Source organism: Saccostrea echinata, unplaced genomic scaffold (assembly GCF_033153115.1).
Source record: "Saccostrea echinata isolate AGI-Se365-2 ecotype Australia unplaced genomic scaffold, CSIRO_AGI_Sech_v1 ptg000019l, whole genome shotgun sequence".
Taxonomy (NCBI): Eukaryota; Metazoa; Mollusca; class Bivalvia; order Ostreida; family Ostreidae; genus Saccostrea; species Saccostrea echinata.
The window spans coordinates 741,911-769,472 of NW_026889768.1; the positions used below are offsets into that span (position 1 = coordinate 741,911).

A 27,562-nucleotide genomic window follows, 5' to 3' on the forward strand; every position below is an offset into this window, starting at 1 on the left:
GGTTCATTTCACCGAAGCCTTTATCAGGACGATGCAATGTAAAGTTGACCTAACATGATAAGGTGCAGATTTTGTACAACCTTCTTTTTTTCACTGGTATTGACTTCAGGCTAACTTTCAGGGTAAGTTCAGTTCAGTGAGTGTTTTATTTGTTCAGTCAATGATAAAAGCAATGTTACTGCAATTATAAAATGTCAGTGCAATATTTTCTTGTGGGTGTAGGGAATGAGGTGTATGTATGTATCACTAAATGTTTCTCATTGAAATTTTTTTACCTTTATTAAAAGAATGTCAGCCTCTGAACCAGTCAATGTAAAGGATGGGCATTTTCCCAAGCCTTTTGGTAAATCTTGGACACATAAACACACTCCTAAAAAAACCTCATGCTGGCTGCCTTGGAACTATTACAGTATCACTTCCACAATCTTGCATGCTTTAAAAATATCAGGCTTCATTCAAAGAGAACGTCTTGGTTTGAAACATCACAGTATCAGTCAGAATTTTTGTTAGTTTTATTTTCAAATCCACTTCTTAGATGTTATTGGCCTGATTTGGACCCTTGATTTATTGTGTCTCTGATAGGAGTAAGGGTCGTTCTATTTTTGACACTTGGAGGGATTGTTAGAACTTTTAGGGTGAAATCTGCCAGAAAAAAGGAACCAAGATGAGATTAATGATAAGGAAAAAACAGATTGAATTAGTTGGTTCACTTCCTTTACTGTACTCTTGAAAACAAACTTAATTAAAATGGCATTGTACTTAAAAAATTAATTAGGTTTTTATACCTAAAGATAAATACGCATTGTTGACACTTGGAACATTTAATGTAGAATGGTGTTTGACTGCATGCAGTCACAGCTGCTTGGATTATAAAGGAGTGTTTGATAAGATTTTATGGGATGCTCATGTAATTTCTGATAAAGTTTGATTTAGGTCAGTGTTTGCTGTGCAAAACGAGACATTGTATGCACAAGTTGATGGAGAATGACAGCATATAACAAGAACTGTTTCAGAAATCCTCATGCCACAAGGTGCCATGGCTCTGTGGTTGTCTAGACTTAAACATGTGAATTTTTTAATGTTGAAGGTCTTTCTCTAGAATCTTTCAGTTGGCATTTATATTGTTCAACCACAGGTACCAATAGCCAAGTACTGGATAAGAAGAAGTAGGAGATTTCAACAAACCTAGTATTTTTGATTTTGTGGACTTTGACAACTAATATAGGACTACATGTACTGATTACTATATGTTCATTTGTCAGTATCCTTAGACTATTTAACAGACCATCCTCAGGTGTTTCACAGACCATCCTGAAGGTTAACTACAATTATACACTGAATTTGTGACAGAACAAAAATAACCAAAGTGACAGTGAGTACAGACTTGAATATTGCATGGATCTGCATTTGTGATAGTTATATATATGGGTCAAACTGTATCAATCCCAGTAAACTGGGGTGAACTCCCAGTGTGCTTTATCACCAGAACAACTGATTTAAGGGAGACTTGGTTCTGTTTATCATCTGAGGGTGAGTAGAGATTAGTTGGAGGTAATGATTCCCCCCATTTATTGACAGTCAGCAGTGTGACTTTGGTGTTCTATTGGTAAGCTGGATTCTGATTGTCCAGTAGTTGTCTAGCTGAGATAATGAGCTGTTAGATTTAAACAGTGTGTGGTAATTAATCAGTTAACACCAGTAGTCTAATGATAACCACTGTGGGTGGTTGATGTACTGTACACTTATCTGAGAGACAGTGCCAGAAGATCTTGTTCTTCTGTCCAGAAACAAATTACACAGGTGTTATTGGACAAGAGTCATGGTAAGAAGTCACTTATTTGTTGAAAAAAAACAACACATTTTTTATTACAGGAGAGGATCATGGTGTTGTTCTTTGACTAAGAATTTGCAATTTGAATCTTCTTACAGCCATAGTCTTGCTGCTTATATAAAGGTTACTTTAAGGACATACGCAACGTAGTTTGAACTTTATTGTCTTTTTCCCTGGAGTTGAAGAGTTCCAATTCTTAAAGGAACTGTGTGCTACATTTTAATGTCTATATATGCTGTTGTACACTTCTTTTAAAACAAATTTGGATAAACAAAACAACTAGAATATATGTATAGTAATTTTTGTATATTTTTCTTTGAATTTTACAAGAATTTTCATCAGCTGATATCTTTTCAAAACCCCTGGTAATGCAAGCTGCTTTTTTATTTATGAACATCTGATGGCACTTTAATCTTAAATTAAGAATATCTTGAAAAATTATCAGTAGGTAAAGTACGTTGCGTATGTCCTTAATACTGACTTCTAATGCATTTATAGAGTGATTTGGTTCGTACCATTTGAGTTTAAGAATTTTCCCATGAAAATACCAAAGACTGAAGTTAGATGGAATATATCCCATATGTTCTGAGATTATGCAGGCAGTATTACAGCTGGGGGGTCAAGCTTTCAATGATGACAGATAAACTTGTCTGCAGTGCAGGAAATGTTCTCTTCATTTCTGTTTAATTGAATCCAAGAGAAGAAATTGTACATCATTGATTTTCTTAGCAAGGGTTAAGTGGTTCAAAAAAGATCTAAGTTTTTTAGCTATATAATTTTGTTTTATATCTGAAATTTGAACATGCTGGTGGATGAAAAGATAAACAGATAAGACAAGAAGACTGGGAGTGTTTCATCCATTTTTGTATCCGTAAGGAATATGATGTACAATTTTCAGGTTATATTAATTTCATGAGATTTTCTTGGCCCTAGTGACTGGTGTCTTTGAAGATCCTTTGATTCGGAGATTATCAGTTGAGAAAATAAATATTGGCAGATTATATGACTGTTTTATGAGGCATATTGCAGAAAAATCTAATTCATATTCTTCACATCGCCTGTAGGTCTACAGATGAAAAGAATGTTCAATATCTACACAATAAGTTTTATTTCTAAGATTAATTTGAGGTGTGAGGAAACCTTAACATGAATAGAGGTGTACCATGGAGAATATAAATACTTTTCAACAGTAAAATGAAAATTTCTATGGAATTTCAATGTATAGAAATTTATATCGAAAAAATCATTATAATCAGGTTATAGTGATGTGGGTTGAATTGTTCTTTATCTAAAGAGGGAGTGGGTAGGGTAAGTGTCTCTTCTGTTTAGAGACTCGGTCTTAAGTAATGCCCTAATTCTGTTTACAGTCCAGATTTATAGTAGTGTGAATAATCTAAAAAATCTTATATACAAATATTACACAGCATTTCATCACTAGAAATATGAAAGAACAGGGTGTAATCGTTGTATGGTTTAAAAGGGTGGAGCCATATGTGATAAACTTGTGTGAGAACTGATTTCCTAGTGTAATTTGTAATAGTTTCATGTACATGTTTTGTAAACTATAATACAAACAATATTTAACCATGGAGCAATTTGGGAATACAGGAAATATTAAATCTATTTATCTGAAATTGCATATTTTTTGGTTGACATTCTCAACTAGAAATAATATTGATTTTTGAGATCACATGTCCCATGTGTTTATCAGATGTTGCATCAGTAGATTAGATCTGTAATTCAGAAATCAAACATCAAAGTTCTTCATCAGGAAACAAACTTATACACCCTCAGGTAGCTGTGACATGCTGGTAAACTAGAATTACCTGTATGACTTGTCAACAAGGTAACAAACATATGTGATTTGGTTTTCTGCTTCAAAGTTCTAAATTGTTTAATTTTGCAATTGCAATTTGTACACTTCTGTGGTTCAAAGAAAATAGCTTCTTGTGGTGCAGTCTTGTATGTTAACATTATAAATACAAACGAGATTACTTTTGAAATGTTTCACAGATTCAATTGTAGCAGATGGTAGGTTTGTATTTTATTTACTCTTGGATATATTAGTTAATCTTTGTAAATGCAGAGTTAATCTTAGTGAATGCAGAGTTACATGCCTTGGTTTAGTAAGGGCTTATGAGGGCATTCTGGTCATGCAGTGATCATAGTGTGCTATACTGTTTGGTTAGTACACACAGGAAAACCCAGGGGTCAAGTAGCAATTTAGACAAGACTCACCTTTGTCTGTTAGGAGATGACCAGTAGGCAGTAAATCTCCAGAGAGATCACCAGGGTGCAAGGCCTGGCCTTGAGATAAATTTATTAAATATTTATAATCAGCATTTGTGAATCATTAGGCTGGGAAGTGCTGAGAGAGGCCCTTCACAATTGGATTTATATCATATGTATTAGTGATATTGGATTCAAGAAGAAAATGATAGAATTGATGATGGTAAAGAAAGGATGTTGCACTTAAGGAGTGTTTCAGTGTAGATGTTATCGCAGATATAATTTTGACTTAATTTGATGGAATCTGACTGTGGACTAGCTGTCTCCTTGTTCTATAGAATGGCTCACATTTGTATTTCCTTAAGGTGTTTGGTTTTCTTTTTGGGTGTTTGGATATTTCTACATGAGTAATACAGGTATGTGTGAATGTAGGTATATCATTGGCCATATCAATAGGTTCATTCTTACCATTAATATCTTTGTTTTGGAAACCCAGTCCCAAGGAAGAATGTCTCTATTTTGTCTGTTATATCATGATTGGATCATGGATTTTAGCACTAAATAATGTCCATGATCAGAAATTCAGCATTCAATTGTGAACAGGGTCTTGGAAAAGCTTATGAAATTGGTATTTCAAGTTGATCATGTGCAGAAGTTATATAAAGATGTCAGTTTTAAAAAGCCCAATGAGAATTGCAAGACTTTCATAAGTTCTGAAATTTATGGACTGGAAAGTTTGAAATTAAGCATGACCCAAATGATATCAAAAAACACAGTTTAATAGTGAGAAAAGTAGTATATTTTTCCAAGGATTTAGCTGACTTAAGAACCTTTAAGTGTGGCTATTTATTTTTATTTTTAAATATTTATTTGTAAAATCTATTTGCTGTGTTTTCCCCTTTAAGAGGGTTAAATGTAGTGTAACCACTTCATTATCCTTTTGAACGTGTTGACTCCTCCTGTAATTCCAACAAGGTCATATTATTTTTTTTCCCTGTATTGACACTTTATATTTTTTTTTTCAGATATGAAGAATGGGGAATAAAGCGACGTCACCTAGAAAGGACTTTGATGGAGGAGAAGTGAGAGGAAGAAGTAGGTCTTTCACTGGAATAACCTCAAAATTTCGTAAACGTAGCAAAAGTCCTCCTCGAGAACGGAGTTCTTCGTTCACTGACACCAGGCCCAAAAGGGGAAGTTTTAAGTTTTCTCCTCATAATGGAGGAGTTTCCACTCCAAATGGACACACTGCAGGAGGCAACCAGCGTTCTAGTCCTACCAAAAGCATCTCTATCAAGTCAGGCGATAGATCTCGAGAAGAAGAAAATGACTCCTCTAAGTTATTGTCCACTTCCTGTCCAACTCGCTCCAGACATTTCCCTCCACTTCTAGACCCCAGCTTGCCAAATGAGAGTAAACAAAAGGATACCTTGGGTCGAGACACAATACGCAGATCTCTGACTCGCAAAGACAGTGAATCTCCAAGACTCGGTCCAAAACAGATGAGACAGATCTCAAGGGACTTGTATGCTGATAAATTAGCAGACATCTCAAAGCGACGAGGACTGGCTGTCCAGAACCGAGATTTGTCCATGTCTCAGTCTAGTCTAGGTCTACTCTCCTGTAAATCACAGTCTCTCCATAGCTTGGGCAATGTTGGTTTGGAGGATGAGGAAGAAATTAATGGTCCTGTGTATGGGAAGATAATTCTAAGACAGAACAGACCAAAGCACCTACATATGAACAGATATAGTGGTGATTTTGATCTCAGAGTAAGGACTAGTGATTTTAACAGCAAGCACTGTGCTTTAACGAGAAATGAAAGTCCCTCTCAACCACAACACAGGGTATCACAGCCTGTCATGTCGTCATCAGACTCAAAGGTGCAGAAAAACACTCAGAGGTCACCAGAGGAGGTAGTGCAGGCCCGACGAATGTTGGTCTATCGAGCTTTGAAAACGGATGGAGAAGAACTTGGCCATACTGGTCCAGATCGTAAGTCTATACCTATTCTAGCTGACAGACGGTCAAACAAATCTGCTTCTTCATTACACAGATCTCCTTCACCTAAAAGTAGCTTAACACACTCATCACTATCACATAGCAACATTGCTTTGTCTCCAGGCAACCATTTTGTGTCACCTAGCGACAGGTCATCACCTCATTCATCAGTTAGTAACAGTGCTTTGTATCCATGTAATCGTCCTGCATCACCTAGCAACAGATCATATGCAATTAATGAACTTTCAGAACTCTTGATTAACAGCAGTGAGTTGAGAAAAGATTGCACTGATTCAAGGACTGTGGAAAATGTTGCATCTAAAATACACGAAAAAAATTCTATTCATGTGACACCACCTAAAGTCACTCCAAGTAAACGAGCACTGCCAAATATTGATGAATATAAAATTCTTAGTTCAGGTATGCCCTCTAATAGGGAATTATGGGGATCTTATGAAAGCTTAACAATGAAATCTAGGAAAAATGTGGATATTTCAGAGGACACTGGTTTAAGGGAACGCAGTCACAGTGTATCTTTAAATTCAAGACCTGATTATACAAATGTGCACATATCTCCATTGGATATGGAGGATCAAGGATTTCGTAGTCGGAGTAGTAGTTGGAGTGTGGCTAGGGATCGTCTAAGATCCCCCAGTACTATGACCAGTCATATGCAGGTGCCCCCTGTGAATCGATTGTGGAGTTATAGTGTTACCTCATTGTCTGACATGGGATTAGACCCAGTTATACCTAACCAATATAGATACTTTGAAACAAAGCATGATGGCTATTGTGGTAAGTCCTTGAAATCAAAACTTGTCTTCAGTAATAAAAAAAGTGTTTGTACATTTTTTGTATGCTTATTTTCAACACCATTAGCTTTTATTTCTTTAATGAAATCTTTTTGTGGTATACCAGATATAATTTTTGGGATTTCATTGGAGAACTTGATGAGCTTATCACTGTTTTATGAAAGAAAGTGAGGGTAAAATTGGTAGCCATTAATCAAAGTTGAGACTGATGCAAACAGTAATGTTTGTTTTGGAAATGGATTTGGAAAATTTTGGGCCCTTCTCTCTCTCAGTCTTCATGATTTTAACTCGGAGAAATGAGAACCTGTTCTAGATAGCCGAGCTGGTAGTTATATATCTACCAGAGACACATGGCAATCGTTTAGTATAATTGTTTATTTACTTAAGGTTAATAACTTGCAATCTACACCAGTAGTGCTCAGTGTGCACAGAAGCAAAGATATATTCCAGCTTATTAATTAATACACTGCAAATCACAATACTCTTATGTATGTACATGTGCATTCTAACAGAATTTGCACAAAAGGTAATTTGATCTAAGGGACAGTTACCTTTGCTTTAATACTATGTTTATAATATAAAAGATAATGGTTAGTCAATTCTCTGTTAAAGTAACCTGTTCTAGGTAAAATAATGTTTAAAAAGTAATAAATGTTAGATTATATTTATAAATTCAACCTAACTGGTCACTGACAAATTATTACATGTTTATATAAGCAAATGGAAGTGCAAAACTGCTAACATTTTAAATGAAAACTTCCCATAATAGACATTGATAGATGATTATGGTGTACAGAATTCAGTAGCCAAGTCGTGATAGAACAATCTGAGAGCTGTCACCACACCAAGCGCTTGCTGGGTCTGCTTTTTGTTGTGCTGCATTTTTTGATAACTAACGGAACAAAAAACTCAGAAACGTGTTCCCACCTCCCTAAATGTCTGAAATTCATGAGCTGTGATCCTGAAGCTATGTTGACAGACATTCTTGGCATTGTGCTGATTTACTTTAACGTGATTAGATCAAAGACTTCCAAAAAATCATTTCCTTCCATTCACAAATCATGCACATTGATGAGAAGATCAATGCTTTAGTTATTAAATACCGACAGATCAGATGATTAAAATTCAAGCTTCAAACATGCTGCCATTTTGTCTAATTTAGTGGGAATGGTGTAATTTTAGGGAAAAATAATACAGTCAAACCTCATTATCTCGAGCTCAATAATTCAAGATATTCAAGGGTTTGAGATAACTACATTTAAGTCTATTAATGAAATGTATTTCAGACTTCCAGATCATTTTGATATATGCATGATATTTGAGATATTGATGTTAGATATAATGAAGTTCAACTGTAATTTATGTCCATTGCACCTGTATCCTGGATTTTCTTATAATTCAATCAGGAAGAGCTATAGTCTATCTAGAGACATCTGGTTGTCCTTAAGTTACGACTCCGAAAATAGTAGTCATTACTACTTTTACGTCAAGTTTTTGATTTAAAACTTTCAATGTCACTCTGCAATGTAATATTAGAATCAAAAATTTAATCTGATTGATATACAGGGTTTACAAATTGTATGTTTTCTGTATAGTTAATGCATCATTTGCAAGTCATAAGACTGTGTGTCTTTAATAGTTAAATGTATATGTTTGTAATATCATACAGTGAAGAGATTATTTAGCGGCTTTTTAAGTAGTTGCATTTAAGAAGATTAAATAATATTCTGCAAATTCCCACATTCTTTAGCACAAGAAGTTAAATGTATGTGATAATGAATTTAAAAAAAAGAACAGATTAAATTGCTCTTGTTTAGATTTAGCTGAGGCAGAACAGCTCTTTGCTTTTATTTTGGCAGGTAGAATGACTTGAAAATTGATAAATATGATTTTATCAGACTTCATATTGAATTCTTATGAACAGTGAACAAAAACAAAGTCTGACAAGCGAACACCTGTAAACTGATCAGAAACAAATGCTCAATGGCACTGCATTATAATGCAGTGTTGATGAAGTTGGTAGTTTAAAATTACTGAGATATATTAATTGTCTGAATTCAGTTGTAAATACATGTATAATGCATTAAATTGAGGATCCTGTTTTTTGCCTACATTGTATTCTCTCTCATTAATGCAGTTTCATACAGGGCAGTTGATTTAAAATTCATCTATTCTAGGTCACATTAAGCAAGTTTTATATGTATAAGGTTATAATGGTTTCTCCCTATATGGGTGATGAGTAGATAATCAAGCTGTAACCAAATCTGTCAGCATTCTAGTGGACATTCATACAAAGATAGAAAATTTCAGTTCCTGTCAAATTTTCTTCAGTTATTTTTTCTCAGTACGTATGTATTGCATGCCTTGTGATTGTTAGAAAACTGAGATTTGACAGAAGAACAGGTGACAGTAGTCAGCTGATTATACTGTCACAGGTGGTCGTGTCCAGATAAGGGGCACAGATGAACAGATAAAAAACTTAAAGATGAACACAGGACTTTAAATTTGTATGAAGTAGGTAAATATATCAAGTAGATGTGATCTTCATGTCAGTGATGCTTAGTTACTGTCAGAATTACTAGTTTTCTAAGTGACCTGTAGGTAGGCATGTTTTCTTGGCAGGTGGTGCATACTTGTTTATTAAAACACAGGAATTATTTTAAAATAATTTTGTACTCTATGGTATATGTACAATGTATGTTTATGTATTCAGATTAGGAATCAATAAATCATCATGTGTGAATGTCTGTAAGTGAAATAGCAATGAATCCTTTTGAGTATATTTCAACTTTGTGTGAAATTTGTTTCTAATGTTTCAATCATGACCAGCACTGCATGATCACTATCAATGTTTTTTTTGGAATTTTTATTTAGAATAGGCACACTCACTCATTCAGTGTGATAGATTTATCTCTGTGGTTTCTACACCACCAGGTATTGTTTTTTTCATAAATTTACAAAAACGGACCATTGTAATGGTAGATACCAATTGCATTATGAGCAAAGGGAAAAAACTCTTAGATGTTTTCATTTATGAGTTGTGGTCCTTGAATTACCTTTGGTCTCTCAATGACGTGGACTTTTTGTGAATGATGCAAGCAGATGTCTATAAAACTTTGGCCTATTCTGATTATGTACAGAAGGGGTGACTTCCACCTGAATAAACTTGAAAGGCACAGTGGAGATAAAGTTATCAATATATTACCTGTGCATAGTAATTAATTTTTTAGTCTGACATAAGAATGACATAAGAAATCATTGAAGTTTTATAGTGGGAGCTAGTTATTAGCTTTGTAAAAAGTAACATTGTTTGACAATGCCAAAATGTAAATACCAAGTAGATGCCATTCGTAAACTTTGCTGTGCTCTGGTCTTGCACTCCTATTTAAAATTTATTTAATCTAGGCCAGAAATCAAGTTAGGGGCTAGCTACAGGTATGGTACTCATTATCAAAACCTGAACATTTATTTAATGACAGCTTTCAGATCAAAGATTCTTTGAAAGTGGATTTATTATCATTTTAAGGACTGTGTAGATAATACACATTTTGTAGGTATTCTATTGGTGGGATGCAACTTAAGAAGGGAACTGTACCAGCATGATCATATATACCTGCATGTGATACTGTATATGTGCCCAGTAATTTATTCTTGAACAACAATATTTGTAATATTTAGACCTTGTTGATTTAAGATTTGGAGGCCTAAATTAAAGTTCCCACAATGTAAATTTCTAACTGAAAGCCATGGATAAGTATAGAATTCTCTCCAGGTACGAGCAGATAAAACGTAAAATTCTCATGATAAGTGGTCTGTCGCTGGAGTTATGTGTAGTCTATATTTTGACTGTGCTGTTTTTATCGTATCGGGGATTTTTAATTGCTGATGGAAGCTGTAATGCATTTTCATGATTCATATAGAGTGTTCTGCCAGGGTCTGGATTAGTATGTACAAAAGTGTTAATGTGTAGCTTGGTTGTTAGGACTGAATAATTAAAGAGAGGTAAAAAGGTAAGGGTCGGGAAGTAATACAGCAAATATTTATATTTCTGACTAGTAAATGAGGTTCTTAGTTCGTATGTTAATTTTTATGTAAATTATAAATTCTTATCTTGGACTTGCAGGGATCTGGATAATGTGAAGTGAAAATTTTTTGAACAAAATTTTTTTTTTACATAGAAATTTTGGTGGAGTGATTTCTTTTGTGTGCGTGTTGCCCTCTTAGAAATCCTTGTGTGGCATTAATGACAGATATATTAAATGTAAGCCGGATATATTGAACATGTTTACAGGTAAAACTAACATAATCAGTCAGTGTTTCTGTGGAATGACCCCATCATACTCAGAGTAAGACAATCACCTTGAAATCTGTTTGATGTAGTGGAACAACTTACATGCAGTTGTGGAAAGAAAATGACGATGGTTTTGTTGTGGGCTGGAATTTATGGCACATAATCATACCCATTGACAAAAATGTATGCTTCGTTCATTCATGATTGAGTTTTGTCGAGAGGCCAGCCAAAGGTTTACAATCTTTGGAAAAGACCAACTGTGTCGTAGAGGGTTTTCTCAACTCAGTTGTCTGTTTATTTACTATTTACACCATGGAATAATCAGTGAATATAAACTTTTTATGCGCATTCATTTGTATGTGAATATGTGATTTGATATTTTTTGACTCTAACCTTTTCACCTGTTCAAGGTATGTTGACATGATGTGTAATACACACTTGGCATGCAAGTGTAATTTTTACATCAATGAAATTTTAGTTAAATGTTCAGGAAAAATCATGACAAAGCTTCTTAATATTAATTTCATAAGATCTTTAATTAGGACATAGGAATGTTTATTGTGATAAGAATCGCAGACATGTATGACCTTGGGGCAGGTCTAAACCTGCGAGGGTATTGATCCTATACAAACTGAGGGTTTCTGTCACAAATTTCCTTTGTCATCCTTCATCTATCATTTAAAACACCAATAAATGACACCAGCTCCATTAGTTCCCCATGGCTAGTTCCTCATAAAGTACACTCCTAGGACTAAATTCATTATATAAACTTTAAATATTCTTTGTGAATGGCTGTACAGAAGTCAGTCACACTACTTGGTTTTTTGGGGGAGTTTTTGTATTAGTTCATTGTGTTTAATCTCTTCTGAAAATCTTATTAAGATAATACTGAAAATAAAAACAAAAGAAGAGGGTTGGCCTTGCATTGTTATTACGATTAGTTAAGATTAAAGAGAGACTTCCGTTAATCTGAGCACCAATGAATATTCCACACCTTACTAATGGCAAAATATTAGTCCTGATAAGGCTAAAGGATTAACTGTGTCCTGATCAGCTGAAACAGCGAAATGTACAGTGGTAGAACTATAGGACTTAAGGGTACGGAGACCTTTGAACAGAGCTAAAACGGGTAGGAAGTTGTTTGAATTATTATCTTTGTATCGATCAGTATAGTTTTTTGACAATGATGGCAGGTACTTGCTAATTTTTTACTAGCAGTACATGATTTACTAAACAAATGTACATGTATAGGCAGTTCATTGCAGCAATATAGTATTTGGCTTTTTGATATTTTTCTCAAAGAACTGAAGGAAAATTATTCTGATTTTGTAACAGGAGAAGAGAAGAATGCAATTGACCAGACTGGGATTCGAACCCAGGCCCCCTGAATCTCTAGTCAAGTGCTCTACAAACTGAGCTATCTGGCCACTGGCAGTCGAACCTGTCTGACTGCCACATTTCTCCCTCCTTAAAGGTCTTCACCCCTGAAGACACCAACCCAGGCTCTTCCCTGGCAGTTCTTCCACCTGTCACTTCCAGGGCATGGCATGGCACCAAATGTAACAGGAGAGGAGAAAAATGTGACAGACCAGACTGGGATTCGAACTCAGACTCCCAGAATCTCCAGTCAGATGCTCTATCACCTGAGATTTCTGGCCACCGGCAATTGAACACATCGTTTCTTTTTGAAAAATGTTTAAACACTGAAATCAAAGTTTTATTGAAATATTTACAGTTAATCACTAAATCAGATTATTTCTTTAGGGTTTTTTTTTTCCTATTGAAAATCTTTTATTTTGACATGCATGTACTTAATTCCATTAGTTTATAATGAATGTTGCTGAATTTATTTCAAGTCAGCTTGGAAAAAAAAGTTGATTTAATCTGTTTAAAAGAAAGGGGGGAAAATCTGGTAAAGCTTAATGCAGTGACACAAGACTGCCTGCATCCTCGGCTAATTAATTTTGTTAGATAAACACCGTCCTTTCTCTATCTTCTTCTGTCAGTGGCTAATTCATTCCTTGATGTGATGCCAGAGCTTGATACAGTTAGATTAGGGCTGGTCTGTGTCACTTTGTGGTTTTAGAAGTATTGAAGCATTGGGCGTAGGATTAATGTGCAGCAAATATTGCACAGACTGATTAGCTGACGAGTGGGCAGAAATCTTGTACATCATTGAACGATAAATTGGCTTTTTGAGTGCTGTGTGTCTTTTATTCCTTGTAGTTGTTTTTGTGACTGAAAAGCAAACTATGTTGTAATTCTTCATATGCTAAGTGAAAAAAAAATAGTTAGGAAATGATAAATGTAAATTGAAATTTCAACCAGAAATAAGTTTTTTTGTTTACAACTGTCAAAAGATAACAAGATTTGCTATACACTAATTAACTGCATGTCTGTTTTGATAAATAAGAACACATTTGTATCATTACAACATAAAAAGAAAACCATGCCAAAGTTAACTGTATTATTAGATCCTTTGTTTAATTACTCCAAACATCTGTTTTTATTCAAAAACTCTTGCCAATATTGTTACCACCTTTATTTAAGAGTTCTGATTTGTTGTAAAACAACATCAAGTTTATGTTGTGTCTTGTTCTCTTCACAAGGCTAGGAACAAGTGGTTCTCTTTAGTACGTGAAAAGGAAAGAACAACTTAAACAATTATAAGAATTGAAATTGAGACTTTGAACATTTGAAGAGCCAAATGACAAGTGTGTGCTCTCAGGGTGAAAAGTCCTCTTGTCTGTTTTGTATTCAGTTACTTGTGATACAGTGGAAAAAGAATACGGAAAAAAATTGTTTTGTTTTTTTTTTTTTGAGTGTGTGGATCTTTTTCATCATGTTCAGTCTTGCATACTTAAAAGTTTAGGATACAATATTATCTAGAAGTTTTGACTGTAAGGAAAGAGGACACTAGTAATAGGTGTGTCGTGGAATGATGGAGGACACTCAGAAAGAGCACTATATTCGTGGTTTTTATATTTTCAGACGTTGACATTTTGCGTGACCTGACTATGGATCAACAAGCCGTGGACTGCTGTCCCCTGTGTCACATGCCATTTGACAAAGGGAAGAAGCGTCGACTGATTGACACCTGTGGACACGCCAAATGTTACAGCTGCATGTTCACCTACGATACCTGTCGAATCTGTGAAAACAGTGAGTACATAAGCTAAACTAGCAAATCAAGGGGTTCTAGGTGACTTGACCTGTTTCTGAACTCCAACAGATATATTAAAATATTCAGACAGCTTTAAAATTTTTGAAAAAGTATACAGAAATATTCAAGCTTTAGTAATAAATTTAGTTGAAATGTCATATAGATTCTACCTTGATATAAAACATCTGCACCTTGTATGGTGAAATAAAATATTTGCGAAGCAAAGGTTTAATCACACGTATTTCAGTTCATCAAAAAAAATGTTGAATGCTTTCCCAGTTGTCAAATAAATTGTTAGTTAAAGACCCAATTTTTTTACCGTACGGTTACCTGAGAGGGGGGAGTGGTCTTGGTAGTACTGGTGTTATTTACCTGGAGACCTCCAATACTCAAGATGTCAAAAATCCATATACACGCTGCATTACACAGGAAGTCTGACTTTTGGTAATCAGGGTCAACATTACACGTTTTGTGCATAATTTTGAGTGAAAATATTTAAAATAAATTATGTACTGAAATATAAAATTTGTAGACTTAGCGTTTTCGTCGATATCTTTTGAAGAAAAAAAAAATAAATAAATAAAAAGACATATCTTTTTTAAAAATCGTAAAATTAAAAAAAAAAAAAGAAGAAGAAAAAAGTGAAAACTACAAAGCAATCATATCAATATTTTAATCGCCAATAAAAGAAATTATCATAAAATATTAAGTGTGAATATCGAAATAAAAAGATTCCACTTATTGTGTTGACATTTACCACGATCGGAATATTATTTACTTTTCTGGCGAACAATGGTGTCCAAATATTCGCTATTTCCAAGGGTCCGTGTTCTTATGCCCTGTTTACAGATTTGCATATGAAAAGAATCTTTCGTAAATCAATAGCTTTAGATACAAGATATTTTACAATATTAGTATAATTTTTTATTATAATTTTCAAATGGTGGGTGAGGGGGGTCGATTGTTTCCAATTACGGCGAATTGAGTTTCTGTGTACCCAAGTGCAAGGTTGACAAGGGCATTACATACATTCTTAAAATCAAGGCACAGGTTGAATAAGGGGTTCGGAAGAATTATCGCTCTGTGCTGCTGCAGTAACTTCTCCTCTCTCCGGATCTCAGATATTGAAGGAAGAGAGGGCTTGAATATCCGCTAATTTTTCTTCAAAAAGTATTACAGTTATCTTGGACATCATATGGCTAACAAGTATAAAACAGCAGTGGAGATTGAAAAAATAAAATCACGAAGTCACTGTTTAATTATCTATACTCTCAATTATTTTTTTAAAATTAGAATTACCAATCAATATAAGAGTGACATGATTTTTTTTAACCAGAGTGTATACAAAACGACCATTCACGCGGTACATGAAAGTGTTTGACGCATGACCAGGTAATTGTTTTCAAAACATGCAAATTCAGATTATCAGGTAGCCCACGTAGCTGGCCCGTCAGTCAAATCAGAAGCTATTGTTTTTTTAATGATTGACAGGCGGTATACTATTGATCTTGAATAAGGTAGATTTTGGGGGCATTAACATAAAATTGGGTGTTTAAGGCACCCTCTTAGGGAAAAAGAAAATACTGTAAACCAACTTTTATTCGCGTTCAAGAAATATTCGTAAGTTTCGTGATCTATTTTAACTTGTAAATATTAATGGCCACAAACCATTTATTTTGCTTTGTATTTGTATAGAATAATTCCTCAGTCGGGAAAATTAATTGTCGCTGATTGATTTCAAACTGACGAATCGCGAATAAAAGATGACGCAAATAATAGTTGGTTTACAGTATTTTGATTTTTAATATGTGCATCATGAAAATACATGGTAAATACTTCACATATTGTATTTCAGTTGTCTTGTTTAGACGGTAAATTTTGTCTTCTATGAAAATTTTGTAAAATGTTTTTAGATCCCACAGGAGCAGGCCATCACATTAGGCAAAGCAGTGATATCTCTCCATACAGTAATCGTCCCAGGATGAAGACCAACGGTCATTTTACCCCTCAGATGAGAACTGAGATTTCCACCCAAACCACACCCTCCAAATCAACACCCACATCTCTGTCCCTCTCAAATGTCTACCATGGTAAGTTACCAACTGTAGGCAAACTTTTGATATCTTAATGAAATAGGGAATCTACCATTTAAAAAACCATTGTTTTTAGTACATGTGCCACACCCCTTTCATCTCTGCATAAAAATTGAAAATTTCCAAACACTTGACATATTATAGTGACATATAAAAAGTCTCTATATTTACATACATTTGGTTGTGAAGATGTTTTGTGTGTGAACACATAAGTGTTAGCCTTTGAGATTTTTATTGCATTTTCCACAATTATCTTAATATATAAACGAGATTGTCGGAAAACCAACATCACTAGATCACAATTTTGTCAGAAAAAAACCAACATCACTGGATCACAATTTTGTCAGAAAAAAACCAACATCACTAGATCACAATTTTAAGACTTCGAGAACTTGAGTATTACCAGGCACCTTTATACCAACGGAATAGGCAACCCTTATGATATCTAGCAAGTTACGGGATTTCATATGTCATACAGTCAATTTAATTAAATATATCTGTAATGTTATCAAATATTATATCAGAACAAAACCTTTAATTATCGATCAAATATTATTAAAAATATGTCATTTGTACTGCTTTATTCTCCTTATCTTAGTATAATTACATTTTAATTTCAAAATCAACACAATAAGCCTAGATCGGCCATATTTCCGAGATTTCACCAAATTTTAGTGGTTGTTTACTTATTTTAATTTTTTTCTTACGATGTATGTTTCAAAATTTATTATATATCCATCCCTATCAACAAAAAGAAAAGATTACATTTATCTAAAATCAAAAATTACACTGAGATTAAATGTAGTTTGAAAAAAACATGCAAGGTTGTGTGTAACATTTTGGGCAAGTAAACAAACTTTTAGTTACTTATGAGTTGCTTACTCATTAGTATATATATATATCCCTTGTATTACATGAATCAAACCAATTTTTTTAAATATTTTTTTCATCTTCTATTTTTGTCATTTTGAATACATATTTTGATGAAATAATTTTAACAGACACCAAAATAAATGTATATTAATGAGTGTGGTTCTGTCGACTCACTGTGACCTTCGGACTGAGATAAGGGATCGATCAGGTTACTGATAGTGAAGGTTGCCCCCCACTAGGCAGTTAATGCTAGGTTTGCCCCCCAGACCTGGATCCTAGATGACAGTAATATAGATGAGTTTGTATGGAGAGACAGTAAAAGCAGTCATTTCCATAGAAATGAGAAAACATGACAAAGCATCTGTTTTTGATAAGACCTTCTTTGTAATTGCATGACACATGCTTGCCAAGATGGTTATTGATTACAAACTAAACACGAAAAAAAAATTTTTTTTTATTCAAAGAAAAAAAAATCAATACTTCAAAAAAGTGGCTACAAGATTTAGTGGAGAGGTCTAAAATTAAATGAAATTGGAGGGCTTGTGGATAATTTGCTGGAGGCTATATGTAGTCTTTGGAATTGATGGCCTTTGTCACTTGTAATGCACATCATTGCCAAATGTTCTCAGACTGTGCTCCAAAGACAAACCCAGTGTGACATTCAGACACTACGTAAAATGCATTGATTTCTTCAAGTTTGTCTTTTCTCTGGAGACAAGCATTTTCTTATGAAATTTGTATTTTTCCAAACAATGGATTGTTCTGGGAATGCTCTATAAGCAATACATGTACTTGTTATAGGAGATTCAAATGCAAGAGATGCATGCAGACTTTACAAGCATGTACTTGGTAGAAACATTAATTAAATGTGTGGATTTTTCATCAGTGTATTGATAAGCCTCCTGTGTTAATTTTTCACAAAAAAACGATGTGTAAGTATTGTTAAGAATCTGCCTGTGTTTTGCTACCCTTGAGGAGTCAGTGACTCTAATGCTTTAGATTAGTGACTCTTGGATGATAAAAACTGTTCAATGGAGAAAACTAATCACATGATGGATTGTGTAGAAAATGAAACTGAGGGATCAAAGGTGTCTTCATCTGTATCTAATGAGAAAGGTAATCAGGCATATAATATGAGCAAGTTTTGGGCTTCTTTTTTATTAATGGATCCTCTATTTTTCATTCATATAGCTTTGGTATAATAGTAAACTAAAGCATGGCTTGTTTTCAATGGGATAGGAAGCGAAGAAACTGGAAAATTTTGTTAGACTTTGTTTTTAATGTAAAAATACAGTAATTGCTACAAAATGTAGGTTCAATTTGCGCAGTTGGAGCTTGAATTGACATGTAGGTTTTGTAATTGTTCATCACTGAGAATCTCATTCATACCAGATGTGTATTAGACAGGAACTTTTCCAAAGCTTAACTATCTGTAAAGTCTACCATTTTTGCTGCGATTACATGCTTGTTCATGATAATGTTTTAATTGCCAGGTTTTTTACTACTTTTTTTTTTTAAATGGTGAATTGCACATTTGAAACATACACTAGTGGGCTCTTGATAAAGTTAGATTACTTGGAATCAAGTCAAAATAAATGTAAGCAACTTCCAGCTCAAAATTTATGGTACAACTAATTAATCTCAGCTATACCTGATAAAAAAAATTAATTGTAGGTGGAAAGCAGATACCTGAGCCACAAGTTCCTGCATCCAAACCTAGATTCTTCAAACCTATATCACTGTCTCCAACTGGCCCCAACCCACCACCATCTGTACCTTCATCACAGAAGAGTTACATGTCAGATTCAGCAGCCATTGCTCCATCAGATCCCAGTGCAGACCCTAGTCTGACACCTTATGATGACCTTGATGAGTTGTCAAGGTTAGATAGGGAGGGACCTGCTCTGGATTTAAATGATCATCTAGGTAGGAGCTTTTTAGATTTTTTTTTTTCTCCAATACATGTTCATATGGTTCAGTGAAAACTATTCATATGTAAAATAATTGCAGATAAACTCATACTGTTTAAATTTGAAGTCAGATAAAGAAATAACATTTCTCGGTAGGGAAACTGAATTTATGAGCTGCTTTAATCAAGAGTATGTTAATTTTCTACAGATCCCCCTCCTCCCTCTCCAGATGTTGCACAGAATGACCTTATGGTCAGACTGGGTTTGTTACTCTCAGACAAAGGTCGAACTTCCCATGAACCAGGTCAGATGTCACCTATGTTGACTCGTAAAGGTAACCAAGGACATCAGGTGACAGAGGAAACATTTACCAGCGTGTCATCTTTAGGCAGTAATGAGGCAACCCCTGAGAGAGGAATCTCCACCCCAGACCGGGGGATCTCTGACACCAGCCCTCTGTCAACTCTCACTGGTAATCATGAACTAGTAACTTATAACATTGTCACAATGTGTTATTGCCAAATATGTCACTGCTTTTGATAATCTTACACCGTGGTACTTGATACTAGTAATGGATTCACAGTTTGTACAGATTATTATACATTACTATATTTATCAATGGGTACAATTACTAATACTAATAAATGTGTTATAAAATTCAGCTTCCTCTGGTAGTGAGAGGGGCCACTATGCTGGAATTAGGATGGGTACTGAGTCCCTCTTTACAAGCAGGGACCCCAGTGCAGAAAGTATGCACTCATTCATGTCTACTAGTACTGGGAACAGTATGAGTCCCCACACCACAACACAGCGGCCTCACTCCATCACAAGTAAGGAAGTCCTAAGAAAGATTCTAAAGCTAAACAATGACAGATCTTACTGGTGTGATCAAAGCATTTATGATTGAAATAGTTTTGATTTTGTAGTTATTGAAAAGTAAGTGATATAGGTAAAAGAAAAAGGAAATATATTTCATATAGACTCCATAGTCCATTGCTTATCATTAATTCACTTTGCAGCCTCAACACCAGGACAAATAGAGGATTTGTTTGGCAAGAGAGGAAATTTTCGCAGGTCCTCTGCTCGTGCTACAATAGGTCACTCAAGTGAACGTCGTATCAACATTACACCAATCAAACCACCACAAATTAGACTCAAAGCCTTACCTTTTGAGGTGCCCCATAATGAGGGGAAAGCCTTATTTGTAGGGAGGGAATGGCTGTTCAAGGACATAGAAATGGTATCAACTTTTTTACACGTAGAAAATCGTATGAAATTTGACATAAAACTTGATAAAAATCTTAATAAATATCCTTTCTACTCTCTTTAATGAAAAACAGGCTATAAGACTAGAACAGTTGTAATTGCTGTGTTATTTACACTGTGGGTTCTCTGTGACCTTTCTTTGTGTTGTTACTCCAGGCTCTGAACAGTGAGCCCACCATAGACAGGGTAAGAGGAGTGGTCCTGACTGGAGGTATAGGTGCAGGAAAAACAGCCATTATAGAACAGTTAGTGGACTGCAGTGTGTTCACTGATGGCAGGAGTGGACTTGTAGAAGGTTAATATAGTACTCAGCAAGATATTGAAAAGAAAGGAAAAAATTAGCTTGGATTTTATAATTTGTTCTACATCATTATACCATCAATGAGACCATATTTAAAGTTTATTGCTGATGATGTGTTTTATCAAAAGATAATTTTCTGTATTTTCAGGAAATGAACACAAAATAAACCGAGATAAAATGGTGTACAATGGTTTGACGAATTACAGTCCGAAATCCACTCTGTCCCATGGCCTTAGTGCTTCCTCTTCTGACCTCACATATGACTGTCTGAGAAGTCTGGGATCCCAGGTGGTAGCTTTCCATTTCTGTCAGGCAGACAACAACATCACATGTTTGGTCCCGGAGTTTGTCCACAGTCTGGCGGCACGTTTGACACAGGCACCACAACTCTCCTCCTTTCATGAGCTGCTTCTACAAGACCCACAGCTACAACATGTACTGAGTCTGAAGGAGTGTGTACAGAACCCATCCAGTGCTTTCATTAAAGGAATCCTTGATCCTTTAGAGTTGTTAAAAGCAGATGGCAAAATAACATCAGACAGTTGTTTGATTGTGATAGACTCATTGAATGAGGCTGAGTTTCATAAGCCTGATTATGGTGATACTATAGCCTCATTTTTATGTCGGCATGTAGAACAGTTCCCTCCGTGGCTGAAGTTAGTTTTAACTGTGCATTCTTCTTTGGTAGATATCACCAAAGACCTTTGTTTTGCCACTGTTTGTATTGACCGTGACCAAAGCAATGACCTAATAGGCAAGGACCTTATAGATTATGTGAACCATAGGATTGAAACCAGCCCCAGTATTGTAAACAATATTTCTTTGAATGGTAAATTAGAACAGTCTACACAAGTCAAGTTCTGTCATCATCTACAGACACTGAGCAAGGGTTCCTTCCTGTTCTGTAAGATGACCTTGGACCTGATAGAGCGAGGACACCTAGTGCTTAAAAGTTCAAACTATAGGATTTTACCCATGAACATCTCAGAGGTGTTCCTATTACATTTCAACTTGAAATTCCAAAGTGTGAGATCCTTTGAGAAAGTTTCTCCAATTTTGGCTGTTTGTTTGTCCACTCTGTACCCCATGAACTTGGAGGAGATTTATGACACCATAAACTCGGGTTATACGGAGCACTTCCTGCCCTGGGAAGAGTTCACTCAGAGAATGAGCATGCTCCAGGGATTTTTATTTCTTCGTAAAGACTCCACCTACATGTTCTTCCACCCCGCCTTCAGGGAGTGGCTAATTCGCCGTGACGAAGTGGATAATCCTAAATTTCTCTGTGATCTTCGGTGAGATTTTAATTTACTTTTGTTTTTCATCCCATCCATATTTTCCTTTCAAATTTTTTTCTGCTGATACACAGAATAGAAACAGAGCATGTGTCCTTATCAAGTTGATATTTTTTTCATCACATTAATAACGGAATTTATCTCCCACTCACACATCAGCTGTTGTTATATTTGGTAAAACATAAAACACCTTACTCCTACCTTATGTTCGCTTCAGTTATTATATTTACATTCAACCCATGGCTGTTTTCTTATTTATCTTAATGCTGTAATATGAAATACTACATGTGTTTATACTAATATATGATGCTGTTGTATTCTTATTGGTCCTGTTTTTGTTTTTGGTTCCTCCAGTGGTGCAGAATTTGACCCAAGGTGAACACATAGCTATATACATGTATATCTACGTTTTTGGGTTCTTCCTTTCATTTGTGGTTACCATGGATACTAAACTGGCTACGCGATTAATTTGAAACTTTACTAGTAATTTGAATTGATTTTGTAGTCAGTCTTTTTGATTTATTATTTGCTAAAATCTGCTGAATATAATGACCACTAAACTGCATGATACCAGCCTTATTCATAGATGTCTGCATTTTACCCAGAATGCACTTTTCCCTTTGTTGATTCTGTTTGCTTAATGGTTTCATTTTGTCACAGTCATCATCATGTCACAAATTACATTTATATTTTTATATATCAGTACATATTTATGTAAACATTAGTTCAACAAATCACAACATGTACTACCGTATATATTTTGCACAAAATAACAAATATATGTAAAAAAGAAGATGATCATTGTATAATGGAGACATTATTTGTTAGAGTCGCCGTTGTGATTTTTTGCCTAATCATATACAGCATTGCTGTTAGGATGTTGTATTTCTTCATAGTGTGAATCTGTGCAAACTAGATCTCCTCAATGCTATTGTGCTTGCTTCACAAACAGAGAAAAAAAACTATCAAAAGAGTAACAGATTTATGGATGAAAAACAAATCAAAAACAGATTTAAATGTTGTAATTTAGAGTAGTGTACATGTTTATATTTATATTGTGTATCAAAAATAAAATTTATTGTGGGTTTAGAGGTAGATATTATAGGTGGATTCTGGGACTAGAAAAATATCAAATATTTTCAATTTTTGAAATCATAAAAGTTGCTTGAATATTGAGATCTTTATAATTTTCACATGTCTTTCATGTTGATAAATGATATACAATAATTGTATGAATTAATGGGTATATTTTCATTTCAGACATGGTCATGCTCTGGTATCTTTCAAGTTGTCTAGGATTATGGCACCACTCAATGCAGATAAGACCATAGAGTTGGGGCACCACATTTTAAAGGCCCACATCTACAAAACAGTCAGTAAGCAGCGTGGCTACTCCTCACGTGATATGCAGGCGTATTGGATGGCCCTCAGCTCGGAGAGTCTTAATGCTGCCCTGGCCTCACATCGCAATCTCTTCTCTCCAAATGTCAAGGTTAGCTTTTATTATTGGCAACAATCAATAAACAGAACTTTTAATTTATTATGCAGTTGGGAATAAGAAAAATAGTTAAGTGTTTGTAAATGTAGACTAAAAAGTTCAAGTCATTGATATTAAGACTGATTAATATTTTCAGTGTACATGTAAATTGACAGTTATAATTATAAGCAGTATTTGAACTTGTAAAACATGAGGTTATTATGTGCTGTAGGTTAGTAGGCTGATTCTGCTGTCTGGAGCTAACCCCAACACAAGGACCCCATACCAGAACAACTCCCCTATCTTGTGTGTTGCAGCTAAGGAGGGATTCACGGACATGGTGTCCCTCCTCCTGGAATTCAGCGCCAGTGTCGATGCAGTGTCGGACAGTGGTATGTCAGCATTGTGTTACGCGGCCAGCGCTGGACATACAGAAATCTTGCGTATGCTGTGTCAGAGGAATGCGAGGGTAAAGAGACAGCTAGATATGTTATACACTGTACCATATAATGGAAAGTTTTAGCGACCGTCTAATTTTGGCATTATTAACGAATATTGTCGTAGAAAATAGAGCTATCCCAAAAATCACTAAAGATTAATTACACTAATTAATAATATATGCCCAGTTTGAGGTTTAAATCGCTAAATTTGCTGGTCGCTAAAATAACAAGGTATACAATATATGTATGTTTTTTCTGGCTGATAGAGAATAACTTGAATATTTTTTTCCTGAATATGCTACTGTAGTCAGTCAATGATTAGTTGTGTTTCAAATCATGCACAGCTGATGTATTTTACAACTTTTTTTTGTTTTATTTTTGTAGCTGTCTCATGTGGATAAGAGTGGCCAGTGTCCGGCCGTCCATGCTGCCATGCATGGTCACTTGGATGCCCTTATCTACCTTCTGCAATGTGATTGGTCAGAATATGATGGTCAACTAACTAAAGTGGAAGCCATGCAGCAAGCTATGGTGGCATCAGCCGCTACTGGACACGCCAATGTAAGGGTCTTGTTGTGCAGTATCTCCAGCAATTGTTAGAAAGTTTATATAGATCTACTGTGTTCCTTGATTGATATTGTACAACAGTTGTGTTTTTGTACTGAATTTACTTAATGGTATCTTGCAGATAATTGACTTCCTGTTACATAACTACTCTGCTACTGCGGATGGGTTTGGAATTAACTACTGTGATACTTTACTCGGTGAAACAGGTATGAAATATGTCCAAATAATCACAAGAGTTTAAAAATCATAATTCTTAACCAAAAACCTTTGAGGAAGTATTCAGAGACTGAAGAAAAATTCTACTGGTAAGATGTAAAACTTTATACCAAGGTATAAAACAAAATAATTTTTTATCTTTGTTATTGTAGCCTTGACTGCAGCCTGTGGACATGGCCACAAAGATGTGGTATTGTTCCTTATAGATCAGGGAGCTAGTCTGCATCAACCTAACAATAAAAGTCTTACCCCCCTTCTTTGTGCCGTGGATGCTGGTCACTGGGATGTGGCTGACCTACTTTTAGGAATGGGATCCTCCTTGGAACAGACAGACAAACATGGTAGAACACCTCTGATGATAGCAGCTTACAAAGGTCATATTGGTGTTCTGGAGATGCTGCTAGCCAGAGGTACGAGTAATTACCTATTATTCTGGTTATGAAGCCTGAACTGCCTCATGATGAGAATGAGTTTAACTAAAAGTTTGTGGTGTCTAAATATCAATAATAAATATTAAGGAAATTTTGTTTCACTGAATTTCAAGGCATATTCAAACTTTCTTCCTTGATTTCAGGGAGTTCCTTGCACCAAGTGGATAAGGAGGGACTGACTGCCCTCTGTTGGGCCTGTCTGAAGGGACACCATCATATTATACAGACCCTCCTAGACAAGGGAGCTAACCTCCATCATGTGGACAGAAGGGGGAGAACTCCTCTTCAACTAGCAGCATTCCATGGGGATGCTCAAGTAGTATGTATAGAGTGTAGATGTAAAATCAGATACTGTTATAAATTGTAGAAGAATTGTTGTACTCCTTATGAAACTCTAAGAGAAGAATTGCATTAAAGTAAGTGCAAACTAAATTTAAGGTACAATCCCTGATAGAGAGAGGAGGGCAAATAGAGCATGCTGACCAGAATGGAATGAGAGCCCTGGACCGAGCCATTGACAGGAGGAACACAGCAGTGGTGGTGTGTTTCCTGAAGAAGGGGGCTAAGCTGGGTCAGACGACGTGGGCCGTGGCAGCAGGAAAGCCTGATGTTCTCTTACTGCTGTTAAATAAACTGATGGAGGACGGGAATGTATTGTATAAAGTAGGGGACATCACTCTCACTCATTTTACCTTGCAAATACAAAATTATGCATATATGTTGAACATTTTGTATACAAAATACTTGAACATTTTTTTTTCAATTTATCAGTATTTTTATCAGCAAAGCTATGGAGTTTCAATTGTTTCTGAGTATTTAGCGTATACGATGTAAAACTGCATGTAAGTTTATGTTAAATTTGATTTTTATTTGTGAATGCAGAAAAATCGTATCAGGGAGGCAGCACAGAGATACCAGTATGCCCTGAAGAAATTCCCTGAGGACAGAATAGTAGAGGACTCGCGCACTTTCAAAGACCTGAAGCTGAATCTCCTTCTCAACCTCTCCCGATGTAAACGTAAACTCAATGTAAGAGACAGTTCACTTATTGTAACTTGTATACAACTCATAGCAGTGTACAGAGGATTGTATTCAGTACTTACCTATTCACTCTGTATCAATTTTTACTTTCCAGGACTGTCAATCAGCCATAGAACTGGCCACACAGGCATTGCAGATCAAAAGTAAATGTTTTGAGGGTTACTATGCTCGAGCTCGAGCCAAGAGAGATGACAGGTAGGAATATCTATTAGTTTAATTTTATACTCTTTGATATATATTTGCTAAGTGCCAAGACTATCAACATTCTCATTTGTTTATCTTTAACGACACTCCTTAGACATAATAAAAAGGAGAAAGGAAAGAAATATTTGTCTTTCTTTTGCAGACAGTTTTCGTCTGCAGTGGAGGATCTAAAGGAAGCATTGAAGTTAGCTCCAAATAATCGCGAGCTTCAGAGGCTTCTGACCAGAGTACGAGACGAATGCACGGAACAGGCTCGTTATGAAAACACACATGGAAGTCGATCCAGCCTAATGGATCAGGGAGATAGGCGAGCAGAGGAAACGGCTCTGTAGGAGGTCAATTCTGTATCAGGATAAACAACATTCATCAATTAAGCAATTACACTGGAATAAAAGCTTTAAACTATTTTTATTTGAATGAGGCAAACAAGCTAATACTTTGTTTGTTATAAGACTTTTTGTTTTGTTTAGCAAGGGATGTAACAAAATTATGGTAGATCTCAGTTAATTGAACACAAAATGTAGATTTGTGCTAAATGTCTTAGTTTTGGCAGATTGGTGCTAAGTGGCCTGAGTTTAATAGTCCTCATTGTGACTGGCCTGTCCTCATTGTGGAGTGCTGATTTGTTCAAACATTTTAATATGTGCTTTTGTTTTTATATTTTTTTGTTGTGCAAGAAAGAAATGGCATCATTATGTTTTAATATGTGCTTCTAATAGTTATTTTAACATTTATTGTGTATATGTAATGTTTTCATTGAATGATGGAAGAAAGTTTCTGCAAAGTAAAGAGCTTTCAAGGGAGATAATTCTTTGTGTACAGTTAAGTTTGTGATGGTCATGTGAGAGTTCCAGAGTTTCACCAACTAGAAGGAAACATTCCGTAGGTTTCCATGGTAATTGTACTTTACTTTCATTATTGAATTCATTTAAATTCATTGATGTTATATTTATAGTGTAAATACTGTATATATTTGGAATGCTGTAATGAACACATTGTAGCAGTTATAATTTAAGTCTTTTTTTATCATCTCTTTGCCATGAACAAGTGCAATTAATTATAGTGGAAATGTCAACAAACTTGTTGTCATTTTTTATCAATAATAAAACAATGAAATCCTA

At 35.2% G+C, this 27,562-nt stretch overlaps 1 protein-coding gene and 1 non-coding gene across 3 annotated transcripts; one reads left to right on the forward strand and one right to left on the reverse strand.

Annotated features, from left to right (window-relative positions):
• Positions 1-27,562, forward strand: LOC133189526 (protein TANC2-like). Of its 2 annotated transcripts, XM_061324879.1 has the most exons (21): positions 1-122; positions 5,086-6,856; positions 14,156-14,326; positions 16,241-16,417; positions 18,968-19,219; positions 19,412-19,675; positions 19,866-20,033; positions 20,223-20,443; positions 20,626-20,764; positions 20,919-22,065; positions 22,420-22,440; positions 23,326-23,557; positions 23,775-24,011; positions 24,367-24,543; positions 24,671-24,755; positions 24,918-25,175; positions 25,340-25,515; positions 25,635-25,859; positions 26,079-26,225; positions 26,332-26,432; positions 26,584-27,562. In XM_061324879.1, the coding sequence occupies exons 2-21, from the start codon at positions 5,095-5,097 to the stop codon at positions 26,771-26,773; spliced, it is 6,150 nt and encodes a 2,049-aa protein (XP_061180863.1). In that variant the 5' UTR covers positions 1-122; positions 5,086-5,094; the 3' UTR covers positions 26,774-27,562. The 2 variants fall into 2 exon arrangements, with proteins under 2 accessions (XP_061180863.1, XP_061180864.1); XM_061324880.1 differs by lacking the exon at positions 22,420-22,440.
• Trnas-aga (transfer RNA serine (anticodon AGA)) lies at positions 12,519-12,591 on the reverse strand. The gene has a single exon. It is a non-coding gene; the product is annotated as a tRNA-Ser (tRNA).

Excerpts from the sequence above, each read along its gene's own strand:
- LOC133189526 (XM_061324879.1), top strand. The coding sequence starts at position 5,095 with ATGGGGAATAAAGCGACGTCACCTAGAAAGGACTTTGATGGAGGAGAA. Across the intron at positions 14,327-16,240 it reads CTGTCGAATCTGTGAAAACA|ATCCCACAGGAGCAGGCCAT; the intron begins GTGAGTACATAA and ends AAATGTTTTTAG. Across the intron at positions 20,765-20,918 it reads CAGGAGTGGACTTGTAGAAG|GAAATGAACACAAAATAAAC; the intron begins GTTAATATAGTA and ends CTGTATTTTCAG.